Source organism: Peromyscus maniculatus, chromosome 2, assembly GCF_049852395.1.
Source record: "Peromyscus maniculatus bairdii isolate BWxNUB_F1_BW_parent chromosome 2, HU_Pman_BW_mat_3.1, whole genome shotgun sequence".
Lineage (NCBI taxonomy): Eukaryota > Metazoa > Chordata > Mammalia > Rodentia > Cricetidae > Peromyscus > Peromyscus maniculatus.
Window position 1 is genome coordinate 22,695,941 of NC_134853.1, and position 26,341 is coordinate 22,722,281.

At 40.5% G+C, this 26,341-nt stretch overlaps 1 protein-coding gene and 1 non-coding gene across 5 annotated transcripts in view; both read left to right on the plus strand.

Moving 5' to 3' along the window:
- Positions 1–1,481: 1,481 nt before the first annotated feature.
- Positions 1,482–26,341, plus strand: part of Cpne3 (copine 3) — a 52,266-nt gene continuing 27,406 nt past the window's right edge. The window contains exons 1-6 of one of the 4 annotated variants that reach the window (XM_006983263.4): positions 1,482–1,607; positions 15,897–16,036; positions 16,666–16,845; positions 18,665–18,739; positions 20,491–20,562; positions 25,380–25,463. In XM_006983263.4, the coding sequence (XP_006983325.1) occupies positions 15,905–16,036; positions 16,666–16,845; positions 18,665–18,739; positions 20,491–20,562; positions 25,380–25,463 (543 nt within the window). In that variant the 5' untranslated portion in view covers positions 1,482–1,607; positions 15,897–15,904. Of the gene's footprint in view, positions 2,040–15,896; positions 16,037–16,665; positions 16,846–18,664; positions 18,740–20,490; positions 20,563–25,379; positions 25,464–26,341 lie in introns of all 4 variants that reach the window. The other 3 variants (XM_016001796.2, XM_042270803.2, XM_006983264.4) reach the window with 3 other exon arrangements.
- Positions 19,840–19,958, plus strand: LOC121827815 (U5 spliceosomal RNA). The gene has a single exon (XR_006070097.1). It is a non-coding gene; the product is annotated as a U5 spliceosomal RNA (small nuclear RNA).

Below are 26,341 nucleotides of genomic sequence, written 5' to 3' on the forward strand. Positions count from 1 at the left end.
GTGAGACCCCGTGGCCATTGCCCCCTCCCTGCTGAGATGCTGTCTAACTTGCGCTTTGGCAGGCTTTTTGCATGCTGTCACAATTGCTGTGAGTTAAATGTGAAACTGCCCAGAAAACAGTTTCCTTATAATTACTCACTGGCCCAAGCCATTCCCATTGACACTGACCATTCTTTCGTTTCTGCCTTCTTTAATGATCACTGCTGGGTCTTGGGTGGGGGTGGGGACATGATACAGATATCCCATTTAAGGCTGAGCTTTCCTTCATCTCTTATTCTCTGTGCTTTGGCTATTTGTGGGACTCTGTGTTAAATAGAAGCTTCCCTGCTGAGGTTGAGAGGTGCATTAATCTATGGGTTTAGCAGTAAATCACTAGGAATTGGTTTAATACTCTGTCCATTTAGCAGTACTAGGTTCCTGCTTAGGGCCTATGACCTGTCTAGCCATAGTTCTTGCCTTGATAACAGTGCCAGGTGTGAGTTTCATTTTGTGGAGTGGAACTTAAGTCCAAACAGAAAGTGGTTGGTTATTCCCATGATATTCCTGCCACTACTGCACAGTGGGGCCTGTCTTTCCAGGCTGGTCATTACTGTAGCTTACAGGGTTCACTGCTGGGTAAGAATGAGATTACTCTTCTCTGGTAGCACACATAACATATTCCATTCTTTGGCTATTTCTACTGAGTGCTTCTTCCCACCCCCTTTTTCTCTTCAGTTTAAGTGAACTAACTTTTGCCAGGTTCAGGTAACTACTGTTCTTTTGTCTTTGTTTATTTTTATCCCATTCTTGTGCAGAAGTATTAAATTTTCATGCAGTAGAAGATGTGACGTTGAGTACCCATCACAATAGGCTTTTAGAGATCAGTACAGTCTGATGACTTTAGGCAAACAGAACAACTACTTATCTACCACATTTCATCTTATTCATTTGTACCTTTCTCACTTATGAAAAGGTACATGGCACTAAACACATTGCAAGGCTTTTGTGATGCTTAAATAAAATTAAGCATGTAAAATGACTCAGGGAGTGGCACATTGAACCCACTCTACAGAAGGATGCTTAAGACTTGGCATTTCATTCTTAAAAATTTTTGTCTGGATCTATTCTCTTTTTTTTAAAGATTTATATATTTTATATATGAGTGTTTTGCCTGCATGCATGTATGTGTATATATATTTGCCTGCTACCCTTGGAGGTCAGAAGAGGACATCAGATCCTCAGGAGTTCCAGATGTTTGTGAGTCACAAACCGGGAACTCTGCAAGAGCAAGTGCTCTTAACCTCTGAGCCCCCCAAATCTGATATTTTAATGTCTAAAGTCAACTACGGATTTTGTGAGAAGTATTAAGACGTCAGCGGGCAGAAGCTCAGCCAAGAAAACGGGAGTGAAATGAGGTGGGGAGCAAGTTCACTACCAAAAGCAAAACTTCATCTTAGCCCCACCCACAAGCCCCGCCTTCGCCCCGAGCCGCTCAGGACTCCGCCCACGAGCCCCGCCCCTCTGCGGGCCAGCCCTCAGGTTCCAGTAAAGCCCCTGCTCTCCCGGCCACCTTGCGGTGCTCTCTGCTGGGTCTCCACCCTCACTTGGCTTCACCGGCGACCTCGCACGTGAGTGCGTGACTCTCCCCAGTTCAGGAGCCGTGTGGCCCAGCCCCAGCCTGCAGCCTCCCGGGCAGCCGGCTGGTCCTAGCGGAGGGAATTAGGGCCCGCAGGCTTCGAGCCGCTCCGCCCGCCCGGCCCCGGCGCTGGAAGTGCTCCGCGGGCTTCCGGTGCCCACCCTGGGGGCTCCCCGGGCGTCGCGTGCCGGGTCCGCGGCCAGTCGAGGCTCGGCGCTCGAGGTCAGCCTTGGGCCGCGAGCACCTCCTGGGCCTGCAGCTGGCGCACCTGGACGGCGGAGCCAGGGATCCGCGGGCCCCAGGGAAGGGCAGGGTGGGGCGAAGGGTTACATGCTCGGAAATCTCGGTCCCGCTCAGCGGGGAGAGATCGGTGAACCAGACGAACCGGTCGTGTCGGGGGGAACGGTGGAGGAGAGGCTGCACGGTATGGGAAAAGGTGATACTGAATTCGGCGCAAAACCAGGACTGCGTGAAGTCCTAGCAGCTCCTGCACCTGTACCGGCTTCGAAAGTCTGCCCGGTGCTTCGGGCTCACTGCCACAGGGCGTGGAGGAAGGGCAGTGGCATTTGTTTTTCACTCAGAAACTTGACAGAGCAAAGTGACCGTTAGTGCTGGACCTAATGCACTTGACGGTGATCTCCCAACTTTTGCTTCTTTCTGTTACCCGTATGTGGCCGCCTCAGAATAATCAAATAGAGGGTAGGGCGGGTTTAAAAGTAGTAATGGACTGCAGTGATCCACAGCCACTGTGCTAGGCAGTTTTTATATATGTTAGCTCACAGTTTAAATGGTGTTATTATCTTTTCCATTCTTCAGGAAAACTGGGCTTGACTTACTTTCGCTGTATGTGTGTCAAGTGATAGCATTAGGTTGCGATCCAGGTCTGTATGGTTTTATAGTATAAGATTTATAAATGTAAACGAACATGATTTCATGAGTAAGTTATCTGTCTAGTTTTAAGTATGTTCTGAGGTGTGATAGCTGTCTAACGTTTGAGTAGGATACACAACCCTTTAAGATGTGTTTCTACATTTGTAAAATAGATACAGCACTGCTGTGTCATAGAGTTGTGAGGATTAAGTAAAATATTTGTAAAGCATTCAGCAAAGTGTCTGGTACACAAATAATGATAAACTTTATATACTCCCCACATATCTTGTCAGCCAGTTGTACCCAAATAAAACCTGTTCAGGCCTAGAACATAGAGGTAAACAGCAAAGCATTGGAAAAGGGAACTGAGAAAAGATGGCATATGATAATAGTTGCAGTGACATTAATGGATTCTCAGGATTAATCTGCTTTCAAGGCCTTTTTTTTTTTTTCCTTTGCGAAGGCAGTTCCTTTTGGCAACAGGTCCATGCAGAAGCCCTCTTACTGAGGCAAACTGAATTTCTGGCTTTTACAGATTAAAAGATGCCTTGCACAGGAAGAGAATGAAGTACTCTCTTTCAGAATCTCTTCTGATTTAACCCCAAAAGCTGAGGTTTTAGAATTGGGGGAACAAAAGAATTCATCACCTCTAAAGGCATGTTGCTAATTGGACATCTCTTCTAATTTTACTTAGAAATGTGAACGTTTATAGACAGTCATCTATAAAATAACTACATGTAAGAAAACTAACAATTACATATTTTAAGATATTTTATGGGACTGGTGATGTAACTCAGTGTAAGGGAACTTGTCTAGCAAACTGGAGGCCTTGGGCTCAGTCCCCCAACACTGGAATAAACATGTAAAATTAAACAGAATATTTATTAACATTCTTTGCAACTCCTTTTGCACCATCTGCTCAGACATCCAGTTCATATTGTTCTTATGCCCTGTCAATTCTTCGTCTGCTTTTCTATGTGGTATTTCTTGCCATCTTCTGTTGCTGTCCCTGGATTTTATCTGTTATTGTTAAACTACCTCTTTTCTAAAAATTTCTTTCATCAGTGATTTAAGTATGCTTGGTAGCCAAGTCAAGAAAGAAAATGTTGGCTGTGAAAAATGATGTCATGATATTTTGACCTTTAAATATGCATAACAAGGCTCTATTCTTATCAAAGCATGATCTCTGTAATGGATCTTTTAGTAAGAATCAATACCACTTCCATTAGTTCCTGGGCCCTTGAGGAGTCCACATCATTGCTGCCAAGTCCTTTCTGTTACCTTCATCTTGCAGTCTAACTTCCTTCTAGTGTTTTCCTTTATGTTCTTAAATTTGTCTAGGTTAAAACCAAAATGAATGAGGTAGAAGACTTGTACAAGATTTGTTTAAGAGTTGTCAAGAGTTTAAATAATCACTTATCATAGATTTTATTTAATATTAAGTTTCTCATATTGATAACCAACTGAACTTACTATATACATATTTGATAAGATTCTGATAACTATGTTTAAACCATACCTGTAGCTATGTTATATACTGGTTTAAATGTATTTGAAGAAGACTGGGAGTGGGATACTGGGAATTTTTTTTTTTTGGAAAGGCCTTTCATTCCATATTTACACACATACATAAGGTTAACTGAATGGAATCATAACTTTTAAAAAGACATGAAAATTAGTCAATATTGTGGCCACACTTACCATTTTGTATTAGGTATATAGTACATTAATAGTTCCTCCATGAGAAGGGACTATTACAGTCATTTTAGTAAACTATTTTGAAATACTGTCTTATGAAATGGATGCATTATGTCTAGTTCCTGTAAAATTAGCAAAGCAACAATGTGGGATGTGGGTGCAGCTTCAAGTGTCATCATACTACTCTGGTGTTCTGTTTTGCTTTGCTCTATTTGGGCTATTTTTTTTCTTTCTTTCTTTCCTTCCTTCCTTCTTTCCTTCCTTCCTTCCTTCCTTCCTTCCTTCCTTCCTTCCTTCCTTCTTCCTTCCTTCTTTCCTTCCCTCCCTCCCTCCCTCCCTCCCTCCCTCCCTCCCTCCCTCCCTCCCTTTTTTGGTTTTTTGAGACAGGGTTTCTCAGTGTAGCCCTGGCTATCCTCTGCCTCCGGAGTGCTGGGATTAAAGGCGAGTGCCACCACAGCCTGACTTTTCTTCTCCTCCGCTCCCCTTGCTTTCTTTTTTTCTTTTTTTAAGATAACAGTGTTAGGTAGCCTGGTGGAACTGGATGATGACCTTCACCTCTTCCCTCCGAACACCAAGTTCTGGGATGACCGTCCTTACAACCACACCCAAGTACTTCATTACTTTTGTAATGCAGCTTTTGTTTTATAGTTCCTCTAGACATTAAGTTGACAATCACCATATGTTAAAATTCATATTTGCAAAGGAAAAAAGAAAAGGAAACAGCCAAGCAAAACAGAACACTAGAGTAGTGTGATGACACTTGAAGCCACAACCACATTGTTGCTATGCTATTTTTACAGGAACTAGACATAGTGCATCCATTTCATATACAGGAGAAAAGGAGTGGAAGTCCGGTTCCATCTGCTTGGGGGTCTTTTTGGGGGAGGGGGGTTCAAGACAGGGTTTCTCTGCGTAGACTTAGGTGTTGTGGAATTTGCTCTATAGACTAGACAGGCCTCAAACTCACAGAAATCCCCATGTCTCTCTCCCAAGCACTGAGATTAGAGGTGTGCACATTGCCGCCACCACCAGGCTTTTATCACCAGAAGTAAAAAATCTAAACAAATGTTTCCTGATGGTATTGTCAAAAGAAATTTATAAAATATCTAGAAGGTACAGCGCACCTACAATATTTGTTTTCCTTTCCTGCTTTATTTTTCTCCTTAGCCTTTACTACCATGTAACATGCTGTTAATTTTACTTAGCTAGTTTATCTTTATATAGTGTAATCACATTATTCCAAGAGTCTGTTTTGGTCTGTGTTGATTCCTCAACAACTCAGAATAGTGCCTGGCACAGGGCAGGTGATCCATAGGAATTTGATGAATGAGTATTGAATAAATAATAATGTTATTAAATATTAGTGATTGGGAAATGTAAAAGGATTTGCCAGAAAGTTAAAAACAGCTGTGATGTATCTGGTAATCAATCATGAAATGAATATTTTTGAAATCAGGAAATATCTAAACATCTTCATGGTTTTGTGCAATATATAATCATTTATTTATGTTAGGAATGCCATAACATGATCTGTAACACCATGAATGCTATAAACTTTCAAACTTGGAAAATGAAAGTAGTAGTTGTTTCAGCTTTAAACTGAAGGAATTTGTTTATTTTGGGGTAAGATCCCAGGCTGGGCTTGAACTCACTTCTTCCTGCTTCAGCCTCTTAAATGCTGGGATCCTGGCACGTAAGACTATCGGCCCTAAAAGAACTTTTCTATCATTGTTCACTGTGAACTAGAGAGGTACTATGTGACAAGTGAAATGCTGATCTTATCCAGCAGAATGGTCCTAGTACCCAGCTAAGAAGGGAAGAAAGGGAGCCATGTTTAAAAAGCAGGTGTGTAGAGTCAAGACATAGTTCACAAGGCAGTGGGAAGTTCAGATGGCTCAACACGTGGAGGTAAGGAGCGTGGACAGTTCATAGAGAGCTCCAAGCAAAGGGACTCATAAACGACTTGAGTTTCAGTAGATCATATGCCTGAGTACATGTCCACACTTCTGCATAGCTGGCCCATAGCTTTACTGTCTTGACTTACATTGTTGGCAGCTGATTGCCCTGATTTATATTGAAGTAAAGATGATTTCCGTTGTTGGTATGCATTTTATAGCCAGGTGTGCTCAGATGCTTGTTTCCTAAAGTGAGGTGCCGGCATTGCTTCTTTTAAATCCTGCGTTAAATATTGTTCTCACTGCTGTGACAAAATACTGGACAAAACACACAGAAGGAAGTGTACCGTCCACTGTGGCAAGGAAGACACAGTGGCAGGAATGGGAGGTGGCTGGTCACTTTACACCTGTCCTTAGTCAGAGAGCCCTGGAAGCTGGCACTCCGCTTGCTTTCTACTTTTTATTCAGTCTGGGACCCCAGCTCGTGGAATGGTGTCATTTAGAGTGGTTTGTAGAAACTCCTTCATGGCCATGCCTAGAAGCTTGTCTCTGCTGTGGAACAATCCTTTCTACACTACACGAATATGTGTCACTCTCATTGGCTAATAAAAAGCTGACAGGCCAGTAGCTGAACAGGAAGTTAGGTGGGAAAGCCAAACTGAGAAGGATGGGAAGAAGGAGAGCGGAGTCAGAGAGATGCCAGTCGGCCACCCAGGAAGCAAGACATGCTAGAGGACAGGTAAAGTCACAAGCTACACTGCAATACATAGGTTAATAGAGATGGGTTAATTTAAAAGTAAGAGTTAGCTAGTAACTAGCATGAACTATTTACTTAGCATTGGCTAAGCATTTATAATATAAGCCTCTGAGTGGTTATTTGGGACTGGGCAATTGGGACAGGAAACATCCCATTACATGTCTCCTAGGTGTTTGTTGATCCTGTCAACTTGCTATTCAGCTACCCATCAAATTCCCATGTGGCTGTCTGGTGATCTGCTCCTTCAATGTGTAGCCTGTGACATTTCTAGAATGCATGTACATTGACCAAGGTTAGAACAGTAGCAAAGTTGAGAATGTTTATTAAATAAAAAACCTCATAAATAAGTTTCCTTCTTACTCTAAATCAATCATAGAATATGTTTTCAGGATTTTAGAGAGAATTTAAGGGAGGAGCTTGAGTTGATAGTTCACTTTCTGGTAATAAGGACAAAGTAAAACTATGTGTATTTTTTGTTGTTGTTTTGTTTTTTGTTTTTGTTTTTTCAAGACAAGGTTTCTCTGTGTAACAACCCAGGCTGTCCTGGAACTCACTTTGTAACAGAGATCCACCTGTCTCTGGAATTAAAGGCACGGGCCATCCCCGCCTGGCCCATATGTACTTCTTACGCTACTGATCCAGTGTTAATACTTTTCTATTAGCTGGCTTTCCTCTGTTCTTCATTCCCAGTGGCCAGAAGCAGTATCACCATTCAGATTTTACTTCAAGAATTTGGAAACCTTTAGGGGATGGGGAAGGCATCTCCTGGCCTTGCATATGCTAAAGACATGTTCTACTACTTTGGAAAAAGTGTTTAGATTTATTTTATTTTTATTTGTGTCTGTGTATTTGTGTATATGTGCCTGCCGCATGTGTAGATATCCACAGAGACCACAAGAGGGCGTCAGATCCCTTGGAGCTGGAATTACAACAGGGAGTTGTGAGCCTCCTGATGTAGATGCTGCAGTCCTACCTGCTCCTAACCACTGAGCCAATCTAATCGCCCCACACACACACCAAACTTTTTAAATGGTGCCCCAAATCTGTTTCCTTTTTCTGGCATGATGTGTTCTGCGAGTTTCAGACTGAGATGCCATGGGTTTGTAAAACCCACTTCCTTGTGCTGTATTGGCCCAGTAGGCTACGCCTGTCTGCTTGTTGGGGTACGCTGCCTTTTTCACATTATATGTGAGTTTAGTCAGTTTCAGTCAGAGATCCCAGACTAGTGAGAAAGTATTCACACGTACATTTTTATAGCTTTTTTAAAAAGTGGCTGATGGAAGCTGAGTTTGGACAACTCCATCTTTTTCCAACCATTTCTTCTTTTTGCTGTTATAAATATTCTGGTGTTTTCGGTTTCTTTTGAGTCCTTGAGTAGCACTTCCTACACAAGTTATATATTCACGGTAATTACATTTGAGTAAAAGGACAAACTTGAAGAGACATTAAGCATTACCTAAAGATACTGAGTCACTGTTAGATTTACCACTGGGAGAAGCAAGGCCTGCAGAAGTTAAGCCCCGGCCCACGGGCCCATCACATGTCTAATCCAGAGCCAGAGTTTGCTCTCTTTCACTTCTCCAGTGACCCTTCTTGTTTGCTTAATACTAAGGTGAGAACAGTGTCCTCTTCTCTGTCTTGAGTGATTTTATACTTGCCATTACTCATTTTCATTTCTCAGATCTGTGGCAAGAATAGAAACAGCAGCCAGACAGAAATAACCCTTGGTGTCACTTTCTTCTTGTGGAATTCAAATTTATTTTCTTTTTTTTTTTAAATTTAATTTTTGATACAAGGTCTTATGTATCCCAGGCTAGACTAAAACTTAATATGTAGTGGAGGATGGACTTGAACTCATGTCTCAATTTTCCGAATATTAATCCTAGCTTTAAATTCTTTTAAAGTGAGACTTTTAGTCTCAGAGCCTGGTTGCTTATTTATTTATTTGGATTCTGGGGGCCTGGGTGTATAGAAAATGCACTCTATCACTGAGCTACACCCATAACTAGAATCTGGCTTTTAAGTGCAATATGTATTGTGGTTTGGATTTTAAGTGTCCCCCAAGATCTCATGTTAGAAGCTTGGTCCTCAGGGTAGCAGTGGTCAGAGGTAAAACTTCAGGAGGTGGTTGAATTATGGGGCTCTCTGAATGGGTTCATACCACTGTCTGTCTGTCTGTCTGTCTGTCTGTCTATCTATCTATCTATCTATCTATCTATCTATCTATCTATCTATCTATGTTGTTTTGTTTTTGTTTTTTCAGACATGGTCTCACTATGGAGAGTGAGACCTGTCTGTCCTGGAACTCACTGTGTAGATCAGGTTGGCCTCAAACTCAGAGAGATATGTCTACTTCTGCCTCTTGAGGGATTTATACATTTATTAATTTCATAGCTTAATGGGGTATATATGTACATGTATGTACATGTTCATCTATGTGCAGGTGCTCAGGCATGGTGTGTATTAGAAGCCAGGTGTTTTTCCTCAGGTGCCATCTGCCTTGATTGTTTGGACACAGGCTCTCTCACTGGCCTGAAGCATGTGGAGTAGGCTAGCTGACTGAACTGGCTCATCAGTGAGGTCCAGAAGTCCTTCTGGCTCGACCTCCTAGCACTGGGGTTGCAAACTAGTGTCACTGTGCTTTGCTTTTTCAGATGCTTTCTGGGGCTGGAACTGAGGTGCTCCTGTCTTTCGTGGCAAGTACTTTACCAGCTCATCTGTTTCTCCAGCCTGCTTTTCTCTTGGTTCCCTGGAAGCCATTCCATGAACAGTATTCTCCTAGTTGTTTCTGTCATGATGCGATGCCTCAACACACACACACACACACACACACACACACACACACACACACACACACACACCCCAAACAAACAAAACCCTACCAGACTACTCAGCCATTGGCTATAACTTGTGTAACCATGAGCCAAAACATACCCTTCCTTCTAAAGCTATGTTTTCTCACGGGGACAAAAAGCTGACTGGCAGTTCCTGAGAATAAATTTTGCTGTTCTGAGATGGTCCAGCAGTAAGTGCATGGTAGACATGAAAACGTGGACATGCCCTAGAAAAGAGAAAAGGGGCTGAAGAGATGGCTCAGCAGTTAAGAAAACTGGCTACTCTGGCAGAGGACCCAGATTTGGTTCCAAGCACCCATGTGATAGCTCACAAGCTTCTAATTCCAGTTTCATGGGAACTGATGCCATCTTCTGGCCTCCACAGGCACTGCATGCACATAATCTACTTAGACATGTAGACAAAACTCTGACATATCAATAAAAAATAAAATAGAAAGGAGAAAAACCTTTCTTAGCACTAAGCAACCTACAGTCAACCTACAGACTAATGGACTGTCTCAAAGAGGAGCTACTGTATAATATAAGACTGCTGTTATTCTGGCTACAGTTTAAGAAAGATATTAACAGTTACAACCTAAATATTAACCTTATAATTTTTGATATCCTATCTCTATTCATTTGTGCCATGATAAATATTTTATTTGATATGCTAACAATTGCAGAATCAATTAAATATTATTACTATTACACCAAGCAAATATTAATTAGAGGTACTTTATTGCCCTGGGAGCATTTTGACATGAGGAGATAAAACATCTGTGTTGTAGCTTTGGTCTGGTGTTTATTAGGTTAGTAACCGTAGGGTAAGTATTGTGTGTGTTTATTACTTAGCCCAGGCTGACCTCAAATTCTCTGTATTGGGACGTCCTTGAACTTCCATCTTCCTGCTTCTACTTCCTAAGTGCTGGATTACAGGTGTAGACCACCAGGCCTAGTTTTATGTGGTACTGAGAATTAAACCCGGGGCTCCATGCATGGTAAGCAGGTAGTCTACCAACTATACTACATCCCCAGCGCTCATCTAACATTTTAAAGGAACTCACTTTTTGTTTGGTGGTTAATTGGTTTGAGTTTTTGAGACAGGATGTGACGTAGCCCAGGCTGCCTTTAAACTCTCAATATAGTGAGAATACCTAGGGTATTAGTTTAGCACAATTCTGGGTGTGCTTGAGGGCATTTTCAGAAAGGATAAGCTAGGTGGGAAGATTCATCCTGAAAGGAGAAGATGGCAGTGCCCAGGGACTTGGGACCCAGGTGTAGTGAAAGAGGAGGAAGGAGTAGATTGCATAGGCATTAGTCTCTCGCTTCCTGTCCACCCTGAGGTCACCAGCCCTCCGCACCATGTATGCTTCCACTGTGATGTTGTGTCTCATCCCAAGACCAAAGGGACAGGCCTGAGGGACCAGGAACCCAAACCATTATTTTGTTTATTTTGGTCTGATAGGAGACTTATTTCCTGTCACTCCTGCCCACCCACCTTCTGGAAATTGACTCTGAAAGCAGTCTCTTTTTACCTAGAAATGCATTATGACTGATTGGCAAGTGGAAAAAATTACATAAAATAAATCTTTCCTCCTTTAAATTGTTTATTGTGAAACATTGACAAACAGGAGTCCCTCAGCGGGGCATGGCAGTGGCCATGCACTTCAAATTCACCTCAGACTCCACTTCATGTCTTAATTTTCACTTCATTTGTATAGTCTGTTATGTTGCTCTAGAAGGTAAAATTTGGGGAGAATGAATTCTGTTCAGTATGCTTACAGATTGTGTTAGCCAAGCACCTCATCTTTTTTTTTTGTTTTGTTTTGTTTTGTTTTGTTTTTTGAGACAGGGTTTCTCTGTGTAGCTTTGGTGCCTGTCCTGGAACTCACTCACTCTGTAGACCAGACTTGCCTCAAACTCACAGGGATTGACCTGGCTCTGCTGGGATTAAAAGCATGCATCACCACTGTCCGGTGCAAGCACCTCATCTTAAGTGTTTCCTTTGGTATCCTCTGTATGATCCTGTGTAGGGAGAAAACAGTCTTCTTTAGTTGCTCACATATTCTTCTGATTGGTCATTTTTTTTTTTTTTCAGAAAAATGACCTATTTTCTATCCTCAAAGAATGCAGAACATTGGTTTATCTTCTCCCATTACACTGTATGCATGGATTACACTGTTTTCTTTGCATATCTTGTACTCAATAGTTACTGAAAAGCACGCCAGCCGAGAGTATTTATATGAATGTTCATATTGGCAAAGTTCTAGACCCAAATGTTTATTTAATTTCTTGCATTTGCCATTCAGTGAAATGGGTTTCTGGAGATAAATGGGTGAATAGCACAGAGAGATGGCAGTCTGGCTTGTTTGGGGCGATGGAGGTGCTGCACTGGAGGGAATTTGCTCCCTGGCCACAGTGTAGTAATGGCAACTGTCAGCAAGTCCTTAAATAATTTGCCATGCCAGCATGTTGTTTGTGTAGCTTTTGTTTGAGCATATTCCGGAGAGAAAAACAGTGCTCTACTGATACGTTGTGCCTCTGTTGAGAATCACTTTGTACATAAATATTTGTATCCTTAGTTGAGTTCTCCCCATCTTAGAAATGTAAACTTGTTTGGTTGGTGGTAGAGAATTTTCTGTGCTGATCTTTAACAATGTTCTTTATCAATCATGCTCATTCTGTTTGTAACAGGGTACTGTGGACATGTACCTTACAAGACTCTAAAACTACCTTATGCAAAAGAAAAGACATGATAAAACTTTTTTTTCACAGATTCTGTGTCTGAGATGAAAAGCAATATGCTTTGTACATTCCAGATTTAGTTTATTTCTATGTGGAAATCTAGGCTTAGGAAGTTTAAAGTTATTTCCATGTGGTTACACAGATGGATCTAAGTGCTAAATTTATCTCAGATGTGCATTCCTTCATATTGTTTTTAAACAGGGTATCTTGATGTAGCCTAGACTGACCTGTATGTGATCTGCCTTTCTTAGCCTCCTGAACACTATGGATATAGATAGAGGTGTACTATCACACCCAACTTTCAAAATTTGATATTGTTTTCCAATACTGTACCAATCTGTTACTATGAGAGCTGCAGGAGTTTGGGGGCGGGGTGGGGATGCAATTAATATGTTTTGGCATAATCAGGAAAATCATCATGGAATTTAACAATTAAATATAGGAAATGTGAGATTAGAAAGGATTACATTGTGCATAGAGGCAAACAGTGCTAAAATAATAATAGTAAACATTTGTATACTTTTTAAATATAGTAACTCTTTCAGTCCTCAGAACAACCCCTTGAGATAGGGACAATTATTTACATTATAGATGGGGAAACAGATAAGGATCTAGCCTTAGTCACATAGTAATCACAGAATGAGATTCCAGAGCATGTGGTATGTGGTCATGAACAGTGGGTACTGGGTCTTCAGGACTGAATATAATAGACATAAAAAGGGCACAGGTGAGGGCCGAAGGTTTACAGAGCACTGTGGTCCAACTAGCTACCTGAGTGTTGAGAGACTTAGGGTAAACATGAGCAGATGTGTATGAAGGCCTTAAGATAACACCCTTAGTTTATGCTTGGCTTCTCAGGTGGGAGGAGGAAGAGATGAACTAGTTAATGGATTTAGGGCAAGGTCCCATTGCTAAAACATCAGGCTTCCATGATGTACATATCCTATAATTCACTGTTTTTATGTTTCACTGTTTTTTTTTCTTTTCCTACCTTTTTTTCTTGCCTCTTGTGTTTTATTTTCAAGAACACACACACACACACACACACACACACACACACACACACACACACACTAAGATAAGGGTGAAAAGAAACTGTTACTACGTTAACAACGTGATGGAAGTCTTTCCTAATGTTGTATGTACAAACTTGTGATCCATCCATCTAGCATTCTGGTCTGTTGGGCCCTCTACACTTGTCCAGTCTCCTGTCAGGTTTGTTTTTCGCCAGTGAGTTCATTTTTATATCACATACTTTGGTGTCCCCTCTGCCTTCTTGTGTCCTGCTCTTTCCTGTGTTTGTGTTACCTGCCGCTTCTGTTCAGATAAGTCTGCCCCATGCTGTCAACTGTCCTCCAGCAGCTTCTGTAGCTTTTCCTTGCCCTTACATCCTTTGTTTGTACCATTAATACTACAGTACTCAACTATTCTGATACCTGTTAAAATGACAGAAAACCAAACAAAACCCAACTGACAGAGCTAAGTGCAATTTTGTAGATGTTGCAGTAGTTTTAATTTTATTGTATTATCTCTGGACAGAGAAGATAGGAAGCAAATTGGAGATTTGGGGGAACTGTCATTCCTTAAGAAATAGTTCTCAGGTGAACAGGCATTAGTGTTGATTTTTAACTTGTGTTGAAGGTTGTTGGTACTTATAGAAAGTAAAGAGTGGGACTGGAAGGATGGCTCTTACTTAGTCAGTACAATCAAGTACTTGCTTCTTTTTTTTTTTTTTGAGCTGAGGATCGAACCCAGGGCCTTGCACTTGCTAGGCAGGCACTCTACCGCTGAGCTAAATCCCCAGCCCTAAGTACTTTCTTCTTAAGAAGCATGTGAACCTAAGTTTGGATCACCCATGTAAAAAAATGTCTGTTGGGGAAGGGGGTTGGGGGAAGGGGACTAGCAAAGACAGACAGAACCCTGGCACTTATTGATTGTCCAGCCTAGCCAAACTGAACTCTAGGTTCAGTGTTTCTAAAATGAAAGTAAGCAGTTGAGGGAGACACTTACCATTGATCTTTGACCTCCACATGTATTCTTACTGACACACACATACACACATTTACATGAACATTCATGTGAGTGTTTTGGACTTGTCAAAGGATCTTACCCTTCTTTTTTCTTGTGCTTGATGAGGCATTTTATACAGCACATAAAAGCTACTGCCATTTTAAATATTAAACAGGATGCTGAGTAGACTTATTCCTGTTGGACTAGTAGCTCAGCTAAATTCCAAAAGTAGAGAGCACTGAGCACTCCAAATGCAAAGGATGTTGGGAGGAAGTGTCTTTGTAGCTCAGAACCTGCATTGCCACCATGAACTCCTAATTCATGCTACACAGCTGGCTCTGTTGACATCCAGTGCAGAGGTGTAGTACCCAATTCCTCTGGTGATACTGTGGAGGAAAGCACTTCACTATCAGTACTCAAGGCTTTCCTACCCTCCCTTTTTCTGGATTTTTTCAAGACAGGGTCTCTACATATAGCCCTGGCTGTCCTGGAACTCAGGCTGGCCTTGAATTTAGAGATCTGCCTGCCTTTGTCTACCAAGTGCTGGAATTGAAGGCATGTGCCAGCAAGCACATGTGAATGCTTCCTCAAGGCCAGCACCCGTCATGTGCTCTGCCCCACCCCTAGTCTTGCTAATGCATTTTGTTTGGTGGTTGAAGCTGTGGAAGTTAGACTAACTGGTATTTCTTGGCAAGCCATGGCAAGCCGCACACTCTAATTTGCTGAATGCTGCTTGTGGAGCATTCTCGCTGGAATCATCCAGAGATGATGCCCAAGTTGCACTTTAAACCACATAGATAGAAGAAACAGACAAATGGCAAAACATCATCAGTCAGCATCTATCGGGAATAAATAGTGAGGCTCTGCAGAGCCTGTCATGGGGGCCTTTCCAGTTGAAAGTCCAGGAAGAACATCTGCATGTATGACATTGGGCTTCTCATCCTCACCTACGTTTTTTATATCATAGGATAAACACAGTGACTCTGTTGGTAAAGGTTTGCCTTGTTTGTAAGGATGGGATGTTTTTAATACCCTTAGGCATTTACTTTTCTCCTTTCTCCCTGTCACTAGGGTTAGGGGTCAGCCTGTCCCAGGAGGGGGTCTCAGGGGACACTTGATAAACATGCTTGACTTTGAGAGCTTGCTATCAGAGTCAGCTCTAAACAGAACAGGACAGTTCACCAATATATTTTTTAATATATAAGGTAAGCAGAGTATTAATGCATATTAATTGCTATCTTGAAAGGTACATTTTACTGCTAGATCATAAGCAGGTTTTATTCAGTGAAAGGATAAAGTATCACTGGACCAAGAGCTACTAAACCCCCCATCCTCTGGAGGCTCGAATTTCAGTCCCTGTAGCAGAGCTGCTCAGTAAGTCCTTGCTGAAGACTTGTGTTAGTAATTCAGCTATCTCCATCAAGAGTGAGTGTGCTTCTTAAAGATAACGTTTCTCATTGGTTCTCCCACAGCTCAAGACATGGCTGCCCAGTGTGTCACGAAGGTGGAACTAAATGTTTCCTGTGACAACCTTTTGGATAAAGATGTGACATCGAAGTCGGACCCTTTATGTGTGCTGTTTTTGAGCACGAGTGGTCAGCAGTGGTATGAGGTAATATTGTATGCTTTTGGTGAAAAGCAGTCCACATTTCCTTTTTACAATGTTGAGTTCATTTTAAAATGTGAAAAGTAATACTATAGGACTGAGGAGATAGCTTAGAGATCAAGAACCCTGGCTGATCTTCTAGATGACCTGGGATCTATTCCTAGCACCCACTTGGTAGCTTAGTTAGCTGTAACTCCCATTCCTGGGGACCTGACAGCCCCTTCTGGCCTTTGCAGGCACTGCACCCATGTGTTGCACAGATGTCCGTGCAGGGAGACACCCACCCATTCCTCATGTTTATAGAGAAATTTTCAAAATGTAAGTGGTAACTAGGCCAGTGATATGGCTCAATGGCAAGACGGCTAAACAAGACAGTTTGTGTTTGAGCCCCAGAAGCCACATGGTAGGAGAGAACTGACTCTTCTCAGTTTTCAGCTGACCTCTGCCAGCTGTCCTCTGACCTCATACATGTCATACTACCTGTATGCCCCGACACATACACACATTTTAAGAAGAGAAATTTCCTTTTATCTTCATGCTTATGTATAACTGTAATTAGTACATAAAGATGCTAAAAATCTAAGTACTTCTTGGATCTGAAAATTTTTTTCTTGTGTTTTTTGGGGTGAGTATAGGTTGAACGGACAGAAAGGATTAAGAATTCTTTGAGTCCCAAATTTTCTAAGACATTTATTATTGATTACTACTTTGAAGTGGTTCAGAAATTGAAATTTGGAATTTTTGACATCGACAACAAAACTATCGAGCTGAGTGATGATGACTTCTTAGGAGAATGTGAAGTCACTCTTGGACAAGTAAGTGTTTAGTTTTTGTAACCTTTAGTTTTGTCTGGATAGTTGTTCTGTTTGTTTATTTGATTATTTATTTATTTTTGAGATAAAAATCTTACTACATAACAGAGGTTGGCCTCATACTTACTATGTAACCTAGTTTGGACTTAAACTTATGGTAACCCTCCAGCCTCTGCCTCCAGAGTGTTGTGATTACAGGTGTGTGTCATGACACCCAGCTATTTTATGTAGATTTTAAACCAAAGAGTTGAGTGCTTTTGATAAACATTGTGTCTTAATCGGTGTTCTATTGCTGTGGAGAGACTCCATGATCACAACAACTCTTATAAAGGAAAGTATTTCATTGGGACTGGCTTACAGTTCAGAGGTTTAGTCAATTATCATCATGATAGGAAGCATGGCAGAAGGCAGGAAGACATGGTGCTGGAGAGGTAGCTGAGAGTTCTACATCAGGATCCACAGGCCACAGGGAGAGAGACTGGGCCTGACTTGAGCATTTGAAACCCCACAGCTCACCCCCAGTGACACACTTCTTCCAACGAGAGCATAGCTGTTTCAACAAGGCCATCCTCCTAATCCCTGTCAAGTAGTGCTGCTCCCCAATGACCAACCTTTCAAATATAGGAGCCTGTGGAGGGCCATTCTTATTTAACCCACCACAGGTTGTTAGTGTACTTTTTAAAGTTGGTAAGTCTGTAATAGACCTTTTGGATATTAGTTGCATTAGGTTTGTGTACCTTCCAGGCTGACTGCAGTGAGACTCTAGGGCAGTGGTTCTCAACCTTTCTAATGCTGCAACCCTTTGATACAGTTCCTCAAGTTGTGGTGACCTGCCACCATAAAATTACTTGGTTGCTACTTCATAACTCGAATTTCGTTCCTGCTCTTTCCCCTGTTCTCTCCTTCCCATGTTGTTAAGTGTGTCATTTAAGTCTCTCTTCCCCGTAAACCTTCTCTGACCCCTTAGACTCCTTAGCATCCTCTCCTGAGCTGGCACTGTCTGTCTGTCATTTTGTTCTTTAGGTGTCTTATTTTTCTGTCGTCTTAGTATATGATGAGAATGTTCAGGTTAGGTAGGGGTTTGTTCTTCTGCTCCTAACTCTGATTTGCTTAGAAAGGTCATCATCATTTATATAAATTGAGAAAAACACAGGGAAATTAGAGTCATTTTTATTTTCAGTTGAGTTCAAGTTGTTCTTCAGAGCGGCTTTTCTGGTTTATTTTCCGGGTTTGGAATCACTTGGCAGCCCCACTAGTTAGTTCTCATGTCTCAAGGGCAGTGTGGAACTGATCAGTTGCGTTGGTCCTGGGTAGTAGTTTAGAAAATAATTAGAAGCATTTTTATCAACTGCAGAATAAAAAAATCACAATGTAGCCAAAATTCTAATGAATTTGAGAGACAGTTTCAAAGAGCCAGACATACTATATCATTTTAAGCAATGTGAGCTTTTCTGGAAGCTACATATCAAAGTTCTGTGCCAGTTGGGAGATTGAATCACATTTATTGAGTATTCAGAGGCCCGCCTTTACCTTCAGGGGGTTTTCAGCCCAGCACTTTGTGTCGGAGATTAAAATCTGGACTTTTCCCCCATTCTTAGTGAACAACCTAATGGGTAGGGAGATAATAGCTGCCAGAGTGAAGTTCTTTGAAATCTTTCCAAATGGGTTTTAAATGTGGAGATACGTTTTAAATGTCTTTAAGGGGTGTGGTTTTAATGTCACTCTTTCTAATGACTTTAAATGAAATTTATATTCAACTTTTTTTTTTAAGTATGCAGTTCAGCAGCTCACATGATGAAACATTACTTTCTGCTTTTGACAGATTGTTTCCAGTAAGAAGTTAACTCGACCACTGGTGCTCAGAAATGGCAGACCTGCAGGGAAAGGGAGTATTACGGTAAAGATAATATCAACTTTTGCTTCAAGAGATAGTCTATTAAGTCTAATAAGATGGTATGTAACAAGCAAATAATCTATAGCCATGCCTGATCTGTTGATCTTGAACATTGCATTCCATTCACCCTGGCCTAATAGTCATCAGAAATGGACACTGTCTTGCTAACAGAAGAGAAAAAATGAATTGTAGGAATTCCTTCTTCCAGTTTTTTTAAGTTGTCCATCGAGGTCAGGTGCACCTCTTCCATGAATGTGTCTTTTTGTACATTAGAGAGGAAAGGCTTAGTAAACTGAATGAATCAGTTGGGCTCTCTGCAAAGGAGACATGGTCCTCTTACCATGACACAAACTTCCTACAATGGATTTTATTCTAAATGGATTTTATAAGGTGGCCATTGAACTTATAAACTCTTAGCAGGCATGGTGGTACATTCCTGTTATCCTAATAGTCAGAAGCCTGATGCAGTAGAATCCCCCAAAATTCAAGGTCATCCTGGTCTATGCATTGAGTTCCTGACTAGCCAGAGCTAAGTAGTGAGGCTCTGTCTTAAAAATATAAAACAAATAACACCAAAACGCTTTCCTGTGGCTTCCTGTCATTGCTTCTGTTAAATGTCCTCATATCTAGATTTTGCATTGCTCATTACTAGCTCTGACCAAGTGCATGTATATACTTTACTGTATTTTAGATTTCCAGTTATCGGATAACAAGCTTTTGAATACCTTATCTTGTAGTGTTTCCGTCTGGAATGACAGTATTCTAACTAGTTTTCTGTGACATGGAAGCCTGGTAATTATAATTGTCACATACATTTTCTTTTTTTTTTTTTTGGTTTTTTCGAGACAGGGTTTCTCTATGTAGCTTTGCGCCTTTCCTGGAACTCACTTGGTAGCCAAGCTGGCCTCGAACTCACAGAGATCCGCCTGGCTCTGCCTCCTGAGTGCTGGGATTAAAGGCGTGTGCCACCACCGCCCGGCAACATACATTTTTCTTAGCAGCTCTTTGTCTCTATCTTAGATTTCCAGAAGCAAAAGAATATTTAGACTGTTGGGATAGTTGACTTTTGTGCTACAGAGAACTTAACTATTTGTTAGTAGTTAAGACATTGGCTTCTCTTCAGATCATATAAGTCTTTTGCCTTTTACTAAGGATTTCCACCGAGAGGAGCAGTTTTGAGCCTTAACCCTTTCTTTTTTCTGTTTTTGAGCCTTTGCTATAAGGGAGGCTAAAAGCAAAGATAGTTGAGATAGCCTAGGATTTGACTTAGGGTAGAGTGAGTCTTCTAGTTACACTGGCTGAAAAGCGCTGGGCTCATATTCCAGTTTACAGTTCTCTACATAGGATTTATTTATTCTTCCCTCGAGATGTGCAGAATTTTAGCTGGTTTTGTATAAAGGATATCCTTCGGTCTTCTGGTACTTTGATTTTTCTATGGAGTAGTAATATTTAGAGAAACACTTTCTTTCCTGGTCATTATTTTTACTCTTGAACATTCTTGATCATATCCACAGGGAAAGTATGTTTACAAATACATTGTATAATAAGATCTGCATACCTCACCCCTGCTATGCACACCTGAAACAGCTTACTAAGGAACCACATTTAAAAAAAGACATTTATCATTTGGTAAGATGGTTGCCTGACTTGTGCTGCGATCTGGATTCAATCCCCTGTACTGCAAGTGAAATAAAAAGAAAGTGCTTAATTCATAAAGTACTTCATTTTCTTTCACTTACCTTATCTACTTGTAGATTTCAGCAGAAGAAATCAAGGATAACAGAGTGGTCTTGTTTGAAATGGAAGCCAGAAAACTGGACAATAAGGTAGGTAGGTTTTGGGTATTTTACAAGCATAGTACCAGTTTTTTTCCATGAACTGTTGTTCATCTGAGCACAGCATTCTCCTTTCTCCCTCCCCCTCCCTTCTTCCCTCCACTTCCCTCTTTTCATCCCCCCCCCTCCCCCCCCCCCCCCCCCCCCCGGTCTACTTAAATAGCACCTAGTTCCCTTCAGCTTTTTCATGAAGGTGCAATTAAAGATTAAAAGAATATAAGCATTAATGTTACAGTAAAGTTCCAGAAAGTATTTTAATAACCTTTGGGGGGAAAAGCAAAATGCCTGTGGCTTATTAATTATAAATCAGTGAATCATTTTGCATTTCAGTATTGAATATACAACAGTAATTTCAATACCATTTTTGTTTATCTTAGAACTTAATTTGAAAGTCTCTTAAGACTAGTTTCCAGGGGCTTTAAAAATTAACATAACAGCGTTAATAGAATAGCATTTTTAAAAATACCATATTGCCATGCGTGGTGATGTACACCTTTAATCCCTGCACTTGGGAGGCAGAGGCAGGTGGATCTTTGTGAGTTTGAGGACAGCTCGGTCTACAGAGCGAGATCCAGTACAGCCAGGGCTACACAGAGAAACCCTGTCTCGAAAAACAAAACAAAACAAAATCCAACAAACACCATGTTCTCTTACCCACCTTTAACAATTGTGATTCATGGTGAATTTTGTTTGTTTTTATCCACTTTTCCTCTTCTCAGGCACCATGCCTTCTTGAGCACAAATATTTTGATGTTTCTAAAGACCCTTTAAAGTGTGATTATTTAAAATACCTCAAGATAATTTTTGATCTGTAAATTCTGTTATGTCTTTCTTTTCTTGCCATCTATCCCTCATTCCTTCCTTCACCACCCACGCCCACTCATCCATCCATTCGTCTATCAATACAGTTAGAAAAAGATTCCTTTGTCCTGTAGAAGTTTGTACATATCAGCTTATGGCTAACCAAATCCCTGTGGCATCATTTCTCATGCTTTATTCTCTGTTTCCTGATTTCAGTAAGCTTATCTGATGGTATTTTGAATTGTTGGCAAGACAATTTCATCAGTTGTGTGTAACTCCACCAGGGGCTTAATACTCAGTTATATATTTTTGGTGATTTTAACGACTATTGATGATAGCTGCCTGCATATATTGTCTTACAGGTCTATGAAACAGTGATATTCTTACTCTGCTAGAGCTTCATTTCTATGGAGAGACATTTCCCCAAACTAAATGAATCTATCTATCTCTATCTCTCTCTCTCTCTCTCTCTCTCTCTCTCTCTCTCTCTCTCTCTCTCTCTCTCTCTCTCTCTCTCTCTCCCTCTCTCTGTCTCCTCTTGGGGTGTGTTATTAGACTTATTTATTTCATGTGTATGTCTTTTGACTATGTGTATGTGTGTTCGCCATGTGTGTGCATGAAGCCTGTGGTGGTTAGAAGAGATGTTCAGATCCCCAGGAACTGGAGTTATAGATGGTTGTAAGTCACTTTGTGGGTGCTGGAAACTGAACCTGGGAACTCTGCAAGAGTAACAAGTACTCTTAAGTGCTAAACCATCTATCTAGCCCCGATATTTATCTGTTGATTATTTATCACTGAAGTATGTTCTATACAGGAAAGACAAAACATTTAGTAGTACCCTTTGTAAACATCTTTTTTTTTTCCTGAATAAGTAGGTTCCCTAGCATCCTCCAGATGTGACTAAGTGTTTTTTGTTGTTTAATTTTATTCTTTAAATAACTGTAAACTCATGGATTTAAACATTAATAACTGCTAACTATAACAAGTGAATTATGGTTGATATTCAAGTTATCCCAGTCTCAGCCTCAGGTTTGAGACCTTTTGGTACAAACAGGAATCTATAGATAGTCTCCTTGTTCTGTTTCTGTCAGATGACATGATGTTCCAAGTTAATTTTATATCGTTTCTGCCCCAGACTGGCACAGTAAAAGGAGCCTGGTCTCATCTTAGTGGGTGTGTATTTGGGGCTACACTGGCGTAGAGGTGCTTCCCATTTGCTGGTTCTGTCACTTGTGGTTTGGTTCTAGGCCCTTATAGTATATAGATCCCAAGAAAATGCCTTTTTTAAAGATTGATTTTATGTGTAGATGTGAATTTATGTTCCTGTGCACATGTAGTTGGGTGCACAGAAGATGTCTGTGAGGTGCCTGACTTGTGTATGCTGGGATCCTAACTCTGGTCCATGGCTGCACAACAAGTGTCTTAACTGCTGAGTCATCCTTATTTCCAGCTCCCCCCACTGGATTTTAAATACTTTTCTTCCTATTTTTTTTCTTCTTTTAACCTCAAACTCATGATAGTCTTCCTGCCTCTGCCTCCCAAGTGCTGAGATTATAAGTCTGAGCAAACATTGGGTGTATGCTTGCCTAGTCTGTGTGTGGCTCTAGTTCAGTCTTCATCACCACACACACAGAGAAGGAGAAGATCATTGCACTATAATTTAGCCAGCTGTGGTGGCAATACTTGTAGACTTGGCATTCAGGAAACAAACAGGTAAGAATATTGCAAGTTTGAGGCCCCTGGGCTACATAGTGAACACCTGTCTCTAAAGAAACAAGTTCTGTGGCTTAAACCTAAATCTGTAAAACAAAGTATATCCAAGAGATTTAGCTTCTCTTTCTTTCTGTTCTTGCTATTTTCCTGTAAGTAATATTTTTAAATGTTTATATTTGTGACTTTAATTTCATGAAAACCTAAGATTTTACATAGGTGTATGTGCACATACACACATAGACGTTCACATACTTATACATATGTGTACATACCTATGCATATACGTGTTTACACATACATGTGCATGTTTGTACATGTTCTCTCTATATTCACATAATTGTGTTTGGGTTTCTATTTATAGTACCCACTCCCAGCCCTTAAGTAAATCTAGTTCAGGAGGTGCACACTGTTTACTGCTCCAGTTGGCAGTGTGAACCTGAGAGAGTGAGGCCTAAAACTGAGGCGAACTAAATGCAATAACCAAGTTTATTCAGAGCATCACACAGTTTATACTCTGAGGGTTAAGAAAAATCATGTAAGTAAGGTGTTCAATCACAAGGACAAGCCACATGTGGCACAAACATGTTTTTCCATAGAGGCCTGTGAATAACACCAGCTGAAGTCAGCTCACTCCTATCTGCTACACCTGGGAGGGGCACAAATCACATTTCAAGAACAATTCCCTGTTTTTGAAGAAACTGAGGTCACAAGACTCTTGTTTTCTTGGAGCTTTCTCACAGGCACTCAGAATTCCCCTCACACACTCCATTCTTGGATTGTGTTCGACACATGCTTCTTTCCTTCTGTTTGTTTTTACTTTACATCCTGCGAGTCAGTCAAGAACCTTTCCCTCCTCCGTTACTATTAATATGGACAGGTTAATGAACTTTTAAACCAGGACTGCTTTTTGACCTTCAAAATGCTAATAAGCATGCTTTGCCTTTCCCATGGAATCATTTTCAGATAAGTCACAAAGCATGTAATGTATGTGTGTGTGTGTGTGTGTGTGTGTGTGTGTGTGTGTGTGTTTAAGTTAACTTACCTGTTAAGACTCTTATCAGCTGTAGAAAATGGGAGCACAAAAAGTTTCTTTAATTCACTTTTAAGATTCTTAGAGATAATTCTCTATAGTTGTTTTAATTTTCACTGTACCAAGTATGTTATTTGTTTGACATTAAATATGCTCAAGAGAAATAGTCCTATCATAGGTCTTTAAAGAAAAATATTTTGTTTATATTTCCAGTGTATGCATATGTGAGTATGCATCTTGTTTCTGCCTGGTGCGCACAGATGCAGAATAGGGAGCTGGGTCCCTTGGAACTAGAGTTACCCGTGGTGTGAGCTGCCTGATGTGGGAGCTGGGGACTGAGTCAGGCACATCTAAGAGAGCTGCAGGTGCTCTTAGCCACTGAGCAATCTCGCCAGCCCTAACTTGCGTATATTATAGTGACAAATCTACATGTATTATTTGAGGTATTAAAAGTGTCATCTACTTCCAGAAACACTAAGTAATATGAACTTAGTAATAAGTATGTTTCAAAATGATGATAAGCAAGATGATCACCATATGGCTGAATTTAATCTTACGGAATAGTTTGTACTTATGCCATTATTTTATCTACATGTGATGAAGACAAGGAATAAGCACTTTTGAGACTCACTGCGCCTAAGCCTTGTATAGGAATACTGTGGTGAGGTATAGGAGATACAGCTTGTATTTTCGATTTCTATTATATACTGTGTATCTACCTCTGCTCCTTTGTGTGAAGAAAAAAAAATATGTTTAGAATTGGTGAAAGGGAGTCAGATATGGAAGGAAGAGATACAAAGTTAAAGCCCAAATTTATCAGTTAATAAGGTATGTGGCCTTGGGAAAGTTATTAAAGCCTTTCTGTCTCCCTTTCCATGGCTAACAGCCCTGTCTGTCATAGAGTTAATAAGGCTAATGTTTGGGGTATCATTTATGTATTTAATATTATATGAATGGAAACTTAAAATGCTGACATTAAGCCAGCACACATTTTATCAATGCATTTTAAAGTACTGTGTGTTTGATACACAGGATTACTCATCACAAATGTCTTAATATTCCTCCCTAGTATACTTCTGCACATTTCTAAGTTAGTGTTAGAGGTGATGGGATTGATACTTGCAACCTGTATATCTATGGAGTTGGACCTGTGTGGTTATATAACATATATATGTATATGCGTATGTGTGTGTGTGTGTATCATGTATAAGGTGTGTTCACACAGGGTTTCATAAGAAAGTGAAAGCTGTTTTTTTTAATGTAGGATTTGTTTGGAAAGTCAGATCCATACTTGGAGTTTCACAAGCAGACATCAGATGGCCACTGGCTGATGGTTCACCGAACAGAGGTAAGTACTTGAATTTAAAAGGAGAATCACCATTTTATTTGGCATTATAAGAATTAACCACTATAAACATATATATATGTGTGTGTGTGTATATATATATATATATATATATATATATATATATATATATATATATATATGTTTGTTGTTTTTGGAACATAACATATGTCTTTCCACAAAACCTTGCCTGTCCTAGAAGTTGCTGTGTACACCAGGTTGGCCTCGAACTCACAGAAAATAGTCATTTTAATTCAGGTTTATATGCAGCCAGAGACATATCAATATGCTCATTTGCTTACTCTTTTCTCTTAAAAAAAAAGACATACTACATGCTTAATTATTTTCATTTTAAAAAACTTTAAATTGTATAAAGAATACTAAATGTGTTCTTGCTTGTTTCCTCTCTCTCTCTCTCTTACACACACACACACACATACACACTTATGCAGACTATTTTTCTTTTGGAAAACCATCCTGATATATACTACAAGCATCTAGATTCCCTTTCACTGTTACATCAGGCACTTTCAGGAGTGGGGATACACACCTTTAATCTCAGTACTCTGGAGGCAGACAGATCTCTATGAACCAGCTTTATCTACAAATTAAGTTCCAGGCCAGCCAGACTCACAAAGTGAGACCACCTCTCAAAAGAATAAGGACATGCTATTTATCACTATACCCAAGGAAATTACCATTGATTTACTAATGCCTTTCTGAGTGCCATCCATGCTCAGATTTCCTTAGAGTAAAGCATATTTTTTATAGATTATGTTTTGTCTAGGTTCAAGGGAAGGCTCATGTTTTGTATTTTCCTATTAAGCTCCCATTTTTCCACTTACACGCTTATTTTTACCTGCCTGTACTTTCATGTCATA